Consider the following 15,829-nt stretch of genomic DNA (forward strand, 5'->3'; position numbering starts at 1 on the left):
TCACAGCTTTCACTTTACAAAATAAATTGTGACTCTGCAATAAATAATGATGAGAAACCTCACAATAACCATCAGTATACAGATTTCATTAATGCTATATGGTCTCGCTGCTTGTAAACTTTGCTTTCCTGGCAAAAGCCAAGGTACAGGAGAAGATTGACAGACAGATTGGTTGGCGAAAAATTGCATTACACAGATGCTGTGATCCATGAAGTACAGAGATTTGTTCAGGGCTCTATGTATGTATATTAAAAATATCAAGTTTTGATTATTGGGGAGGAGATGTCCCCCTCAGTGTCTATTGTGCAGGCTTGTGCACAATTCAGAATTTAATTGAGAATGCCTCGTGAATTCCAATTCAATTCTTGAATTTGAACTGATGTCAAAAACAGGGTGTAGAGTTAAAATTCGAATTTGAATTAAAGGAAGCAGAATTGTAATTCAATAGAAATTCAAGTAGTGTGTCAATACAGTAAGTGAAGTGTTAAAAATGAAGCTTTTAGTATAGGTCAGATATGTTTTCCCCAAGCAGTTAATGTTAAAAACTCTCGTCACATAACAAATAATTAAGTTTGATTTTTTTGTAATTGTAATTTTATGGAACACGATAGAACATGACTTCACTTCCCATAATGCTTTACTTTAACAAAGTTTTTAAAATGGTTGCAAAACAGTTTTCCAAAGTAACTTTCAATGTATGTAAGATTGTTTCTGTTGTGTGACTGTGGAATTTCCTTAAATTGAATTTGCCATGAATTCATGGATTGAATTGAGGCCAATTCTGAAATTCTGAATTGTGCACAAGCCTGCTATTGCAATTATGACCCTGCCATGCAAAGAATATCATTATCATATCATTAACTGTTACTGTTTCACAATCAAAAAATGTGCAAATTTTTATATGCAAACAACCTTGTCAACTCAACACACATCATTTTTGCTTATGTTGCTTGATTAAAATAATACTCTAAACCATAATGCATATGTTTTTTTCTTATCCAAACAATTTTGTGGCCACTGTGGACCGACTGACAGCCTACTGCTGTTGAGTTTGTGCTGCAATTCTTTCCTGGCTCCTCCTCCATGTTTTGGACCAAATAATTTCCTGCGCTGAATTCTTATCTGTTCAGTCTGAAGACTCACTACAGCTGTGTGTAAATCTCTTTTACTATGGCTTTAGTGGACACACTTCTCCTGAATGTCTCCAGCACAGGAGCTTTACTCGCTGCTCTTCTGCTGCTTTTGGTTATTTATTTCTGCTTCAGGTCTCCAGAAGATGACCAAGAACCTCCAGGACCCAAACCACTGCCACTTGTGGGAAACCTGCACATTCTGGACCTTAACCAACTTCATGTGAGCCTCTGGAATGTGAGAAGGATTTTATATTTTTATTCATTTTCCAAATGTTTCCTATTACAGTCCCAGTAGGATGGATAGGTGTCTTAATTGTGTGCTGAAAATGGATGCTGAATCATTTTTTATACAGTCTCAATTTTTTTTACTAAACTAGGGCTATTGAATATATATATATTTTTAAATCAACCCTTTTACATGTAAGTTAAAAATATTTTAACTGTTCATAGCGGTGCGTCATGATTGTCACGTGACACACCGCCGCCACAATAACAATAACAGATTATGCTTTGCCGTATGCTATTCATTTTATTTCATTTTTCCTTTATTAATACTTGTCAAACAAACAAAAGTAAAACACATAAATATCTACATAATGCTTGGAAAGTCTACTTTTAAATGATGTAAGTGAAATTGTACATTGCTAATACTACATGATTTCAGCGTATATAGGCTGGAATGTGTGTTAAGTAATTGTCTTGTGGACAGAATAAAGTCTAATATTTGCATTTCTTTTTGCAACAAAACCCAACACAATGTTTTTATCCTTAAAGTGATCTTCATAGGCTACTGTATGATTATTAGTTGGACTGGATTTCCACCTAGAACTTGAAAGCGCAACGCGCATCATACCCACCAATAGCGCGCATGCACAGCCAGAGCTTAAACAACTTTATTTTTGCGTCTTTTTGGCTTAAAATTCTCCTATGCATAGATGTTGTAGTGATTTTCACAGTAAACAATATATATATCTTATATATTCAATATATATCAATATAAATCTTATAATAAGCCTAACCTCATGAAGTCTGTCATCAAAGTTAATTAAATATCAAAAGAAAAGAAGAAAAGAAAATCACTCACTGCTCCTGACTGACTAACTTCTGTAACTTCGTTATAAAGATTAATCCATATTTATGTTGAGCTCTGCTATTTGAAGTAAATTTAAGGTTTATATTTAGCTTTATTAAAGCGATAGTTCACCCAAAATGAAAATTCTGCCATCATTTTTTCATCCTCACCTGTATGAATTTTTTTTTCTGATGAACACACATATTTATCACAATATTCCATAATATTTATTTTTACATACTAATGCAAGCAGTTAGGAATATTTGTCTAATGGGGTAATGTGAAGTTGGCTGAGCATGTCCGTCTCTGGCTCAGCACCAACCAACGCCCAAAAGCAGTTTGAATCTGGCTGGCAAGATCTGTGACATCACTGAACATTCTAAATCATATTCTTAGGGTACATAAATAATAATCCACTATATGGTGCCATTATAGCATGGTTAAATGCCACTCCATTCGAAAGCAGCTGAGCTGAATAGAGTGCGATTTATTAAGAAAGCACTCAACAAAACAACGTCCATCTGAACTTTTAATTCAAGGTGTGGATATTTGGAAAAAAAATATTGATTCATTTGTATATGTTTACTTCATATTTTTGCAGAGAGAATATTTAATAAATTTTTATTCCAAACAGCGATAGGAGCCACTGAGGGGAATAACAGTCTTCTTTTTTATGTTTAATGGCAGTTTGGCAAACCAGCTGTTTGTGCATTGGATGCCCATAACCAGTCTGAATAGGTGATAATGTGTGCCATGTGCAGAACCTCTTAATGGGGATGTCTGACAAACAATACTTTGAATGAATGCTTAGAAGATGAATAAACAAACATTAGCATAGCATTTTGCTGTTTTCTCTAAATAGATTCACATGATATAGTTTTAAGCAACACCTGTATACCTGTGTAACTTGAATTATTGTGTAATCGGGATCATGTTTAAACGGGTACAAAGTGTTTTGCTTCTTTTGTATCTGTCACAGGGTGGAGTGAATCATGACTAATAATAGCAATACTAATAAAAAAACTAGAGCACATGTTGAAGACTTTTACATATTGATTTGCACCTTGTCTGAAAATGTACACGTTATGTTTTGTTTTCTTCCCCCAACAATTTTTTTTTTAAATCAGTGCTTCTAATTTGTAATGTTATAATGACAGGTTTGGAGAATAGATGGATGTCACTTAACATTTAAACTTTTTCCTTGCTCTTGTTTACCGGTTCAGTTATCCAAGAAATATGGGTCAGTGTTCAAAGTTCATCTTGGACCCAAAAAGATTGTGGTTTTGGCCGGATACAAGACGGTTAAACAAGCACTGGTGAACCAGGCTGACGAATTTGGGGAAAGAGACATAACACCCATATTCCAAGACATCAATAACTTACATGGTAACACATCACCGTTTTAATGTTGACCATCAGTTAAACAAATTATTTTAATTTATTACTATTAGTTTGTTTTTTGTTGCTCTGTAATTTGAGAAAAACATTTCAATGTTATTTAATTCCAATGCATGAAGGTATCAAGGCACGTCTGAATCCAATGTTTGGCTTACTTCCTGTCTCCTGAGACTCCTGAGACAATAGCTGCTTTTGCAATATTGGGCCTGTGCGAGCCAGGGTTTTAAACGGGCCTCACGGACCCAATAGCCTCCGACCTCCAGCTGCAAAGCCAAAATCAAGAATTGTTTGCATTGTCAAACCAGTACTTCAGAAAACCCAGCCCTTAATACGCTGACCTGGATCTAACATCACACAATTCACAAAAATTGTGTTTCAACATTATAGTTGAGGAGAAATGGCTAAAAACCTATACGTGATAGCCTGTTATAAAGTCCTTTAGATATACAGGGCGAGCCCTTGCTTGAACCGGTCGGCTCTCCAATGCCATCGGCTGTGGCACAGCTTGGCCACCCTGATTAACGTCAAGCAGTGGTTGAAGGTTTTGAGCCCCCAATGCTGACAAAGATGGTTGTGGAGCCTCCCTGACAGGGGAACCTTGAAACTCCGGGGCTGGCCGTGGCTATACTGGCTACAGCAGAGGGGCAAGAAGTGGCGTGTGCTGTGGCGCTCTTTCACTAGGCTCCCTCGCTGGTAGGTACCTGGTTGAGTTTGAAATCGTTGGAATTTTCATTTAAAAAGATTGACATAGGACGCATAGTCGGTGCAATGGATTGTACTACCAATTTGGATCCCTCCTGTCAGTAGGATAACCTATGAGATGACACTAGGAGCTTACCCGGGGTAAGTCACCCCCTTTTTTGACTCCCCCCATATGCCCCGTGAGGACACCACCGGGGGCGCCCTCGTTCCACGGAGACCCTCGGTCCCCCCACCCACTTCCACCAACTCGTTAGTCGTCCACAGCCGATTAATCTCATTGTGTCGGGGCCATGGTGCGTGACGCCGAGCCTATAAAAGTGCATCCTGTGCATTATATGCATTGGGTTCAGCCCAGGGGAGTCACCCCTGGGGGAGCACATTCCTGCCGTCAGCTACTCGTCCCATTGGGTGTTTAACATGGTGACCTCCCCCGACACGCCCCCACGTACCACTGACCTTCTACCTGTCCTTCTAGACACTATTATGCCGGATTGACTTCCAGGGCGTGGGTGATCCTGGCTACGGCCACAGGGCCACCAACCCACTATCTGTTCTCCTAAACATTATTATGCCGAATTGGCACCCAGGGCGAGGGTCCTAGCTACGCCCCCAGGCCCCCAAACCCACTATTTTTCCAATGAAACACTATTTATTGCAAAAGTGCCCCCTATGGGCCGGCTTCCAAGTCCCTTCCCATCCAAAAAAGGATGCCATAGGTCCGATCGAGGGGGGGCCGATGTTGGCAACTCCCGGGGCCCCGCTCGAGCAGGCAAGAGTTTCGGGGCCTTCCGGTGTCGTTCCGGGGTCAAACAGCCAAACGCATCCTCCTGTCATTTGTTTTGATAGCCGAATCAATTGCAGTTGGGACGACTGCGAATGCCAAGGCCCCGGAAGGGACAGTTTGCCCACAAGGATCACAAAGGGTCTGTCACGGGCCCCCGGGTCAGGCGGGGCTCCGCGCTCCTACTGTCTCGTTCGGGGTCGGTGGGTCAAAACATTGATCAAAGTCTCAGAAACACTTCAGGGTCAAATCTATATTTTTCAGGTATATTTCATTTTATTTTTTTGGGCACTTCCCGAACACAGACGACATCTAAACTTTGACAACTTGTCCTGGGGGCCCCGAGTATCAACAGTTGAGGCCCCTAGGTTGTGGGCTCTTTCTGACCCCTTTTTTTAGGCAGACCATGAAACCAGTAGCAAAAAGCATTAAATAAATTGCATGTGAAACACCCAGAAAACAGGCCGAACAAAGAGGCATCTCAAAGACAGAATTTCAGAACATAAGAATGCTATTAAAATGGCAAATTTTGACTACCCAGTGGCCAAACACTTTTACAGTGCACATAATAGCAACCCAGATGGTTTAAACAATTAAAAAGAACATTAGGGGTGGTGATAGATTAAGAGTACTACTACAAAGAGAAACTTTTTATATATATAATTTGCAGGCTATGACATACCCAGGACTAAATGATGAAATTGACTTTAGTCCCTTTTTGTAATTGTTATTTTGTTGTTTGTTTTTTCTTTTCTTTTTAAAAGAGTTCTATTTATTGGTGTCCTAACTCTAGTGTAATTGCCATCTAGTGGTCTTTTCTTGTATTGTTTACATATGGGAATTCATTACCTTTGTGATGTCATTCAGGTGTTTGTGATTAGCTGACTTTTTAAGTGAAAATTGTTTGTTTGATCAGTATACCCTGAAGAAGGCTATCTGTGCCGCTACGCGTGGGTTACTGCCCTGTTATATGTTTTTAATGTTATAGCCATATTTAAATAAAGGCTTTTTACCTTTTGATATATGAAGAGTGCATTGGATCCCCCTTTTTTCACCCAGAAAACAGGGATAGGAATGTCCAAAACTTTGCTGGTAGTAACATTGTTGGCCCCCAAACCGGGACCCGGGGTTTGGTTGCTCTGAATGCATTTTAAATTTTTTACATGTGGATGGATTTTAGGATGAAATCAGGCCTGTTCTGAGTGTTTGTCATTCAAGTGAATGGGCAAGCATAGCTCTACATTAAAAATCATAACAAATATTTATCTCAGTCCTAGGTCTTATCCCTTTGGGTGTGTGGGCCAGGGGCATGTGTTGCAACTCTGTGTGCAATTTCAAACCACACGGACAATCGGGGGCTGTACAGAAAGGGTGCAAGTGTCATCAAAAACCTGTCCACCCACAATCAATTTTGTGGACCACGTATATTATGTTCTTGGACACACGTGTTTTGAGCAACTTTTATCAATTTTTACCTTTAATCAACATGAGAGTGCTCGATAGGGTGTGCTGGGTGAAATACGTCAAGTTTTGTCCAAAACGGCAATTTTAAGGGCAGGTAGTCATACTGTAACACAATTTCCATGAAAAGCATACACGTGGTCCATCGAATAAATTACATTTGGAAACTTCCTGTCATACACGGAATGACCACCAGCAATCTATTTTGTGGACCACGTGTAGTATATTCGTGGACACGTGTTTTGAACAAATTTAAGTACTCTATGTGCTGTTAGGTAAGTACCAAAAAATCTTTCCCCCTGCTCCTGGGACACTCCCAATGTCAAATTAATAAACAGGAGGCTAACAAGGTTCGTGGACTATGCTAAATACACTGTAAGAAGGCAGAATAGCATATTGATGGACGTCCATGAACAAACATTTAAGATTATCCCAAATTAACTGTAAAGGGGATCATTGGTATCAGGTACGAGGGCAAGTGTTATAAATTGGTTGAAGCAACCTGAGGCCACACCTGAGGACAGCTCAGTTTTTAAGTAGTTTTAAATGTGCAGTGGCAGTCGGGAGGGCCCCCTGAGTCCTGTGTACACACCCTGGGGTCAAAACAAAAATTTCCATGTAGTGGGTATTTTATAAATGGAATAAATTGTACAAGGACTTGCTGTATCTCAGCCCTGCCTCCTGCCTAAGTACAACTGCGCTCTATCAGAATTCAGAGTTTCAAGATTATTGGAGAAACTTTATTTTTTGGAAGGAAAAAACCCTAAGGATAAAAAACCTTTGAAAAAAATTTATTTCAGACGTAAATTTCTACTTTCTAGAATCTTCATCATTGTAGCTACGATGTCGAGACTTGGACAGGGGCACCATTTGCAGCCTCCCAGACCATTCCAGAACTGAGATAAGGCACATCCTTGTACAATTTATTGCAGTGTAAAATATTAAACGTTCGTGGACAGTTTGAATTTCTCACAGAGGATGGCCAGCCGGCTCAGGTGAGCCTGCTGATTACAGGAAAATTGGTTTGGAACTGCTTAAATCTTGTCCACGAAACCTCATTCTCGAGACTGTCAAATAAACTGGGGGTGGGATACTGCAATATCCCACTCTAAGTTAATTCAATGGACAAAACTACACAGTTGGTGGACATGCCCAGAAACCCCAAATACGTTTGAGTGGAACACCGGCGGACCCCTGGGGACAGGCGCACCTGCTCTGGTGTCCCTAAGGGAATGAATGGTTATGTAGTCAGTCAGTGGACAAATAACGGTTCCGTGGTACCTGGGGCATCCCCGGCCTGGAGGGACCAATCGGTGACTTTGTCAGTCAGCAGACGAAAAGCGGTTCCATAGTATAAACAGCAACTAATATATTCAATATAAAGGGCTCTGGTTGCAATTTTAATTAAAAGATTTGTTTTTCGACAAATTCACCATCTAATTCATTCTCAATTCAAAAAGGAAACACGGTGCACACGTCACGACTTGACGGCTCCATCTTCAACTCCTCCCTTAATTGCAAGCAGCAAACCTCACCGATTGGTCAGCGCAGCGCCGCATGAACTCAAACACACCTGTTGCCTCATGAGGCAACAAGTCAGCTGCCTAAGCCTTCAGATGCAGCCAATGCATACTATTGATAGAGGGATTAAAGTATGGACTAGCTTTTGGAAACAAATTGGATGAGCTAAACAAAGCTTTAAACAAAGATTGAATCAGTATCATTTGTTTACCTTGGTTGTAAGTTTAACTCTTATAAAAGCTATTACAGAGTAAAAGATTACATATCAAACAAACAGTATGTAAATGTCATAAACACAAATTAAGAGAAGCTCTTTTTCTGAAGGAATCAAGTTAACAAATGGTGATAGGTGGAAAACCCTGAGAAAATTTGCTCTCTCAACTCTTCGAGACTTTGGGATGGGAAAGAAACTGAGCGAAGAGAAAATTATTCAGGAAACGCGATATCTGCGTGAAGTTTTTGAGACCTCCCAAGGTATAACAACTACAGTGTACAGTTCATAAATGCCAATTTGAGTGCTGATGTATAACAAAATCTGATATTTGTTTCTGTATCTCTTGCAGGAAATCCTTTTGATACAACCCAGCCAGTACATTATGCCGTTTCTAACATCATCTCAGCTATTGTTTTTGGAAATCGGTTTGAATATGAGGACCCAAAGTTTAACAAAATGGTTGACAGTGTAAACCAGTTAATCCTCATGTTGGGCTCTGCTTCCATACAGGTTCCCATTTTAGCCTTAATTAAGATGTTTGTGGTATTTATATGATCACATCTTTAAAAATGTGCAGTAATAGCTTGTGTTTCATTTATTTTCATTAAAGGTGCAATGTGTAACTTTTTAGGATCTCCTGAATAATGGACCCTTTTACAGCCCACGTGGTCAAATAGCCTGCGCACACATTTTAGCAATGGAGGTGGAGTTGTTCCCAAGAGGTTCTAACATGTCGGCAACTCAAAAAGTTTATCAAAACGGTTTCCCAGCATCAAAATGTCTGGTTGTTGCGTTTGGTTGCACTAATATAATATAAAAAAAACTATTAGGAACACCATACTAATACTGTGTTTGACCCCCTTTCGCCTTCAGAACTGCCTTAATTCTGTGTGCATTGATTCAACAAGGTGCTGAAAGCATTCTTTAGAAATGTTGGTCCATATTGATAGGATAGCATATTGCAGTTGACGTAGATTTGTGGTATGCACATCCAGGGCAAAAAGCTCCCATCCCACCACATCCCAAAGATGCTCTATTGGGTTGAGATCTGGTAACTGTGGGGGCCATTTTAGTATAGTCAACTTATTGTCATGTTCAAGAAACCAATTTGAAATGATTCAAGCTTTGTGACATGGTGCATTATCCTGCTGGAAGTAGCCATCAGAGGATGGGTACATGGTGGTCATAAAGGGAGGGACATGGTCAGAAACAATGCTCAGGTAGGCCGTGCATTTTTGGTGAGCTTGTGCAAATTGTAGTCTCTTTTTAATATTTGTAGTGGAGATGAGTGGTACCCGGTGGAGTCTTCTGCTGTTGTAGCACATCGGCCCCAAGGTTGTGGGTGTTGTGGCTTCACAAATGCTTTGCTGCATACCTCAGTTGTAACAAGTTCAATTAAATTTTATTTATATAGCGCTTTTCACAAGTGTTAATTGTTTCAAAGCAGCTTTATATGAGTAGATGTAGGGGAGAACACAGAATAATCAATAGATAATATAAGAAGTATAATACAGCGGCTAAGAATAAACTGCACAAGCGAGCATAGTAATAATGTAACGTATACAGTAAAGTGCTAAGTTAAGCCAAAGTAGGCTGACTCTCCCGGGGATGAAAACCCCCCTAGGAGAAAAACCCCTCTGGGAAAACTCCTTGAAGGACAAAAACCCTTGTGAGTGATTAATATATATTTATATATATAAACACAGTAGGGATAGAAAGCGGTTAAGCGGATTAAACTGGTTCAGCCGGTGGTCGTTGGTCGCGTATCAGCTGGGCATCACGTTGAAGGACAGCCAGTAGATCAGTGGTGTGATGACCTTCACAGAAGCAGGAACTGGGTCTGTTTGTCTCATTGTCCTCGGGGTCGAGGACAAGACATGGAGAGAAAAACAGAATTCTATTAGTGTAGGGGCCGTTCGCATGTAATGCAAGTGTCATACAGTATTGTGGTTTAAAATCCTTTCAAATCCAGACAGGCTACCTATTGCGGCATAAGTATATTACCTATATGAGGTATGTGAGTGCTTTGTTCGACTGTGTCTGCTACTTGAACATTATTTGGTAAATCATTCCAGAGCTTAGGGGCTAAGTATGAGAAGGATCTACCCCCTTTAGACACTTTTGATATTCTAGGGATAATTAAGTGGCCAGAATTTTGTGATCGCAGTGTATGTGGTGGATTGTATTCTGGTAGTAATTCTTTAATATACGAGGGTGCTAGGCCATTTAAAGCTTTGTAGGTGATTAGTAATATTTTAAATTGTATGTGATATTTAACTGGTAGCCAGAAGTGACGTGCCTCATGCATGCTCCGAGAACAGACACTGCAGTGATACAAAACACATGTGTCTGTTTAGAGCAATACTTTTAATAAAGGCGCTTTTCCATTGTAAAGTTCCCCACGATTTGGGTCGGGTCAGCTTACTTTTTGAGGCTTTTCCACTGGGGGCAGTACGTAGTACCTAATACTTTTTTTAGTAACACCTCAATTGGGGTTCCAAGTGACCAGAGCTAATACCAAAATGTGACACGAAAACACTGTAGATCACTTATTGGTCTGAGAGAATCGTCACTACCAGCTTCATCACTATAATGTAAAATATTAACTTTACCTCCGTGAATGCTTGCTTTGTCTCAAGTAAACCTGTTGTAATCTGTGCTTTGCTGTAAGTTCCCAAACTCCTATTTTTCCAGATTTGCAGTTTTTGGCGGCACATTCACGATGCACACGTGCGCATATATGCTTAAATGCATCTTAAATGAGGCTCAGCGGAATTTGGTTTTATTCCCCATTTTTAGCTCTCAGTGTCTTGATCAAAGGCAATGATTTCGTCCAGGAATCGTAAATCAAAATGCTTAAAAATGGGTTATATCTACCGCATTCATTAGATCTGTCTCATCCAACTTCCACACCGTGTAATCCATGTTAGTAACGAACATGCTTGCAGCGGAATAATATCATTTAACCAGAAAATACTTATCATTTCTTCCTGATTATCTGATAGGCTGCATTAATATGTGTGTACGACTTCATAAGGCACTACAAGAAACGACAAGTGGATGACATCAGTGTAAAGCAAGATTTCTTGTGGCACTCTGATTTCATCTGCTTGTTAAGTTCTTACGGTGCTGCGTAAAGTTGAGCACACTTAAAAAACTCGAAGCAGCCGAACTCGACAGAACTGCCCTGCGTATGCCTACGCCTCGTCCATTAATTGTATATAGCAGGACAATTTATCTCTTACTTCTCAGCGTGAGAAATACAAGGTGTGGCGTGTGAACTGACTGAAATGAGCCCAGGTCATGACGGAGTCACTGGGCTTGACTCAACACATTCGTGGCTAAAGCCCCGGCAAAATCGGCTGGTGACGCCCCTGCACTTGCTCAACGTTACTGACCGCCATGTTCGTTGTTTTAATGTCCTTCCACTCATGCGTGATTTCAATTACGCGACAAGTTTAAGTTATTAATTATTAAATCGATCCTCTGAGTTACGGATCGATCTTTAGAGATTAATATGAAAATCGATTCAGAATCGGCGAATCAAATTTTTTTCAACACAGACCTAGACAACATAAAGGTTAGGCTATTTAAATAAAAGAACAACAAACAAAAAATTATTTAACGAACTGTAATATAGAATACGGTAGCACACTTTCAAAATCAAGTTTGACTAACACTTACGCCATCTGATGTTTTTTTCCTCAGTAGAACAATAAAGAAGATATTTTGCAGAAACGCCAGTGCTCCGTCAAGCAAGTTAACGGATCCGCACTTTGAGAGCTTAAATGCAGATATATCCAATACAAAAGAAATCCCCCATAACTCCTGGTGACATATTGACGTCTTGTGAACTAAATGAATCAGTTTTTTGCAAGAAACTGGACGTTATTTACAACACTATTAGCATTCAATCCAAAGCAGGAAGTGTGCTTTACGTTCGAGGCATGATCTTCTACTGGTGGCTGTTTGCTATGGCTGTTGGTCTCTCTGTGCCATGAAGCGCACTTGCTGCTTGCTAAAGCTCTGCATTAATGCTAGTCTGGGTGCCAGTCGAATGTAGCCCACCCACAACATTTGAGGTCACATTCGTTTTTTTCGTTCTTGGAATTGAGAAACAGCCTATATGCTACGTTAGCTTGTCTTTGCGTTTTGAAATTGAGGTTGGTTGCAATTCGCAATTTCACCAGTAGATGCGGCTAAAAACACATTACACCTTTAAAACAAATTCTGTATGTCTCTACTGTCTGTAGTAACATGTATTTACTGTAAAGCTGCAACAAATTTGCATAATTGTTCTGTAAATTTTACAAAAATGCAGAATTTTGAAAAGCCATGCTTATGTCCTGATGTTTATGTTGTACTTTATTGTGTGGCTCCACCTGCAGATCTACAACGTGTTTCCAGTGCTTAGGCCGTTGCTGAAGACCTGGAGACTGCTAGTGGAAAGTGGGGAGAAATACCATGCTGAAATACAGGTGCAAGTGGATCGCTTGCGGGAGACTTTAAACCCTTTTGACTGCAGAGGATTAGTCGATGCCTTCCTCATCCAAAAACAAAGCTCAGAGGTAGAATATCATACATTTATATACCAATTGTTTGAGTTAATATATGTTTGTTTAAAACTAATTCTCACACTAAATAATAATTAAGCATGTTTTTTTGTGATTTTAACAGAAATCTGGAGAAAAAGATTCGCAGTTTAACGATCTGAACCTGCTCATGATTTTGTCCAACGTGTTGGCTGGCGGCACTATCACCACCGGCACAACGCTACGCTGGTGTTTACTGCTCATGGCCAAATATCCTCACATACAAGGTTATAGCAGGTCAAACTGTTCTCTTTATATTTACAAAAGTAAGAAAAGATATGAAACGTTTTCTGTGTGATCTTCTGGGTCACAGATCGCGTTCATGAGGAAATTGACAGGGTGCTTGGCGGACGTGAACCGGTTACAGAGGACAGGAAGAATTTACCTTACACAGACGCTGTGATTCATGAAATCCAGAGAATGGCGAATGTATTGCCCATGAGTCTGCCCCATATGACCAGCTGTGATGTGAACTTCAATGGATATCTCATCAAGAAGGTCCGTCTTGCTCGTATTGTATAATATTCAAACTTTACAGTCTGTTGTCCAGCTCATCTTATCCAAAGTATCTGTTATTAGTTTTTCTAAGTTTACCGACTGCCATTTGTTTTTCAGTTGCTTTTGGACAAATTAGGGGTATAGACCAAAACCCAATATAGACCCCAGTATTTAGCACACTAATGTTGTCTATGTTTTTTTCTGAAATCTAGGGGACGTGTGTTCTGCCACTGCTGACGTCTGTTTTGAGAGATGATAGCGAGTGGAAGACGCCCGACACTTTTAACCCTGAACACTTCCTCAATGAGAACGGTCAGCTGATCAAACGTGACGCCTTCATGCCCTTCTCTGCAGGTAATAAACTTTACTATTCACATCAAAATCAATTTGACTTATTGTTTAACAATTATGTCATTACAAACGCATTCCCTTCTTTTCTCTCAGGACGCAGAATTTGTTTAGGAGAGGGTTTGGCCAGGATGGAGCTCTTTCTGTTCTTCACTTCTCTTCTTCAGTGTTTTCACTTCACTCCTCCACCTGGAGTTTCTGAAGATGAATTGGATCTCACACCAGTTGTGGGTCTCGTTGTTCCCCCTTCACCACACAAACTGTGTGCAGTCAATAGGGCAGAAAAACACAACCTCAAGTTATAAATAAAATAGCAGAGTAACTAAATCAGTATATACCTGATGATTGTAAAACATAAAGACTCTTACATTGGGTCCAGTGACTTCTTTTTTAGCCCGTCTGTATTTAGCCCGTCATGAGCTTGCTGCCGACACTTCAAAGGGGTTTATGATTGCCAGATACGCATTTAATTTCAGAGTAATCAGAGTTTAGTGTTAAGTTAGTGCCTTGCAAGTATTTTGTAAACATGAGTGTCTCTTTCTCATAAACCCTTTTGACGTTTGTGCAGCAGGGACTTATTTAGACAAGAAACACAATCTACATAATTTGAAATTGCACCAATCGGAAGAGAAGCCACCGGCTACCACTGGACACTTGTATCACATTATTATTCATTCATTATAAGACCCTTAGACTATTATATTATCTCATTAGCTTTTACATGATACATGTACATTCCCCGTCTAAACAAATTTAATTGTATTTCAAGTTGGTGTAAAAATATATATGCTGTATAAATATATGCAGATCAATTATGCATTTGGTTTTTAAGGTAAAAAAAACTCTTTGGTGTTGCTTTAATGATTAATGGTAAAACTTGGCTTGCTGTTGTCGAAATTGCAGCTGGACGCGGAGGCCTGAAGGCTGCCTTATATACGCCCATGATGATGATGACTGACAGGCCTGAATGTTTAGGCTCCTCCCAAACCTAAGTTTAGAACTACATGTGGTGCAAAAATCATGGTATTGGGATGTTTTTCTACTACCATGTTGGGCCTATTTCTCTTATATAAGGGACCATGGATCAGTTTGAATACATCAGAATACTTGAAGAGATTATGTTGCCCTTTGCCGAAGAGGAAATGCCCCTAAAATGGGTATTTCAACAAGACAACAACCCCAAACACACAAACAAGATGCAAAATCTTGGTTCCAGACAAAGAGGATTGAGGTTATGGAGTGGCCAGCTCAATCCCCTGATTTCTAACCCATTAAAAACTTGTGGGGTGAAAAATTGACAAGGAACTGTGGATCCTGGGTTAAAATACCTGTTTCTGGGTGCCAGAAGTTGGTTGACTTGATTTGACACAGATGTGCAGCAGTTCTTAACAACAATGGTTATGCAACTAAATATTAATAATTCAATAGTTTAAAGTGAAGTTAGATCTTAAGAAATGTATTCACAGTTAAGTGTCTACAGAAAAAATGCTAATTTTTGAACAGCTTAATATAAATTTTCTTTGCTTCCCTTTTAAAGAACAAGACAGACATGTAAATTATGTTATTGCTTTGATTTGTAATTGAATGTTTAATTTTTTCAAAAAAATTAAATATGGAAATAAAATGTTTTTTTTTTAAATAAAATGTTTGCACTTTATTTACTTTTATTAGTACACTGCTATTATTTTGAACACAACTGTATATGGACATTCAGCAGTTTCAGACACATAACTTCTAAGTCTGGTTTCACACATTTCCCTTATGGTTCACACCTTCTAAATGTAATTGGATATGCACCAAAATCGGACTTGGACTGACAGCGTGAACAAGGTAATAGACATATAAACAACTATAAAAACTTGATTTAAACCACATGGGAACTTTAAGAAAATACTTTTTTTATTATACTGATATAAAATCTTTTCACAGAAGATGGGAGCGTTTAGTTTTTGATTGAGAAAAAGACAATTTTCACAGATAGCATAAAATGCATTGCTAAAACTATCTGATGTTTTCCCCACCAAATATGATGTCTCTTCCTGAAGGATGATGTCATTATAGGAGTGGATTTATTAGTTGATGAGATATTGATTAATAGGATGAAAGGAG

The 15,829-nt window shown here is 39.4% G+C and overlaps 1 protein-coding gene across 1 annotated transcript; it reads left to right on the forward strand.

The window, feature by feature from the left end:
- The first annotated feature begins 1,110 nt into the window (after positions 1-1,110).
- LOC135734224 (cytochrome P450 2K1-like) lies at positions 1,111-15,086 on the forward strand. Its single transcript, XM_065253144.2, has 9 exons — positions 1,111-1,368; positions 3,429-3,591; positions 8,393-8,542; positions 8,632-8,792; positions 12,671-12,850; positions 12,960-13,101; positions 13,188-13,372; positions 13,585-13,726; positions 13,817-15,086. Exons 1-9 carry the CDS (start codon positions 1,171-1,173, stop codon positions 14,023-14,025), a joined length of 1,530 nt encoding a protein of 509 aa, XP_065109216.1. The 5' UTR covers positions 1,111-1,170; the 3' UTR covers positions 14,026-15,086.
- The last annotated feature ends 743 nt before the right edge of the window (positions 15,087-15,829 follow it).

This window comes from Paramisgurnus dabryanus, chromosome 3 (assembly GCF_030506205.2).
Source record: "Paramisgurnus dabryanus chromosome 3, PD_genome_1.1, whole genome shotgun sequence".
Classification (NCBI taxonomy): domain Eukaryota; kingdom Metazoa; phylum Chordata; class Actinopteri; order Cypriniformes; family Cobitidae; genus Paramisgurnus; species Paramisgurnus dabryanus.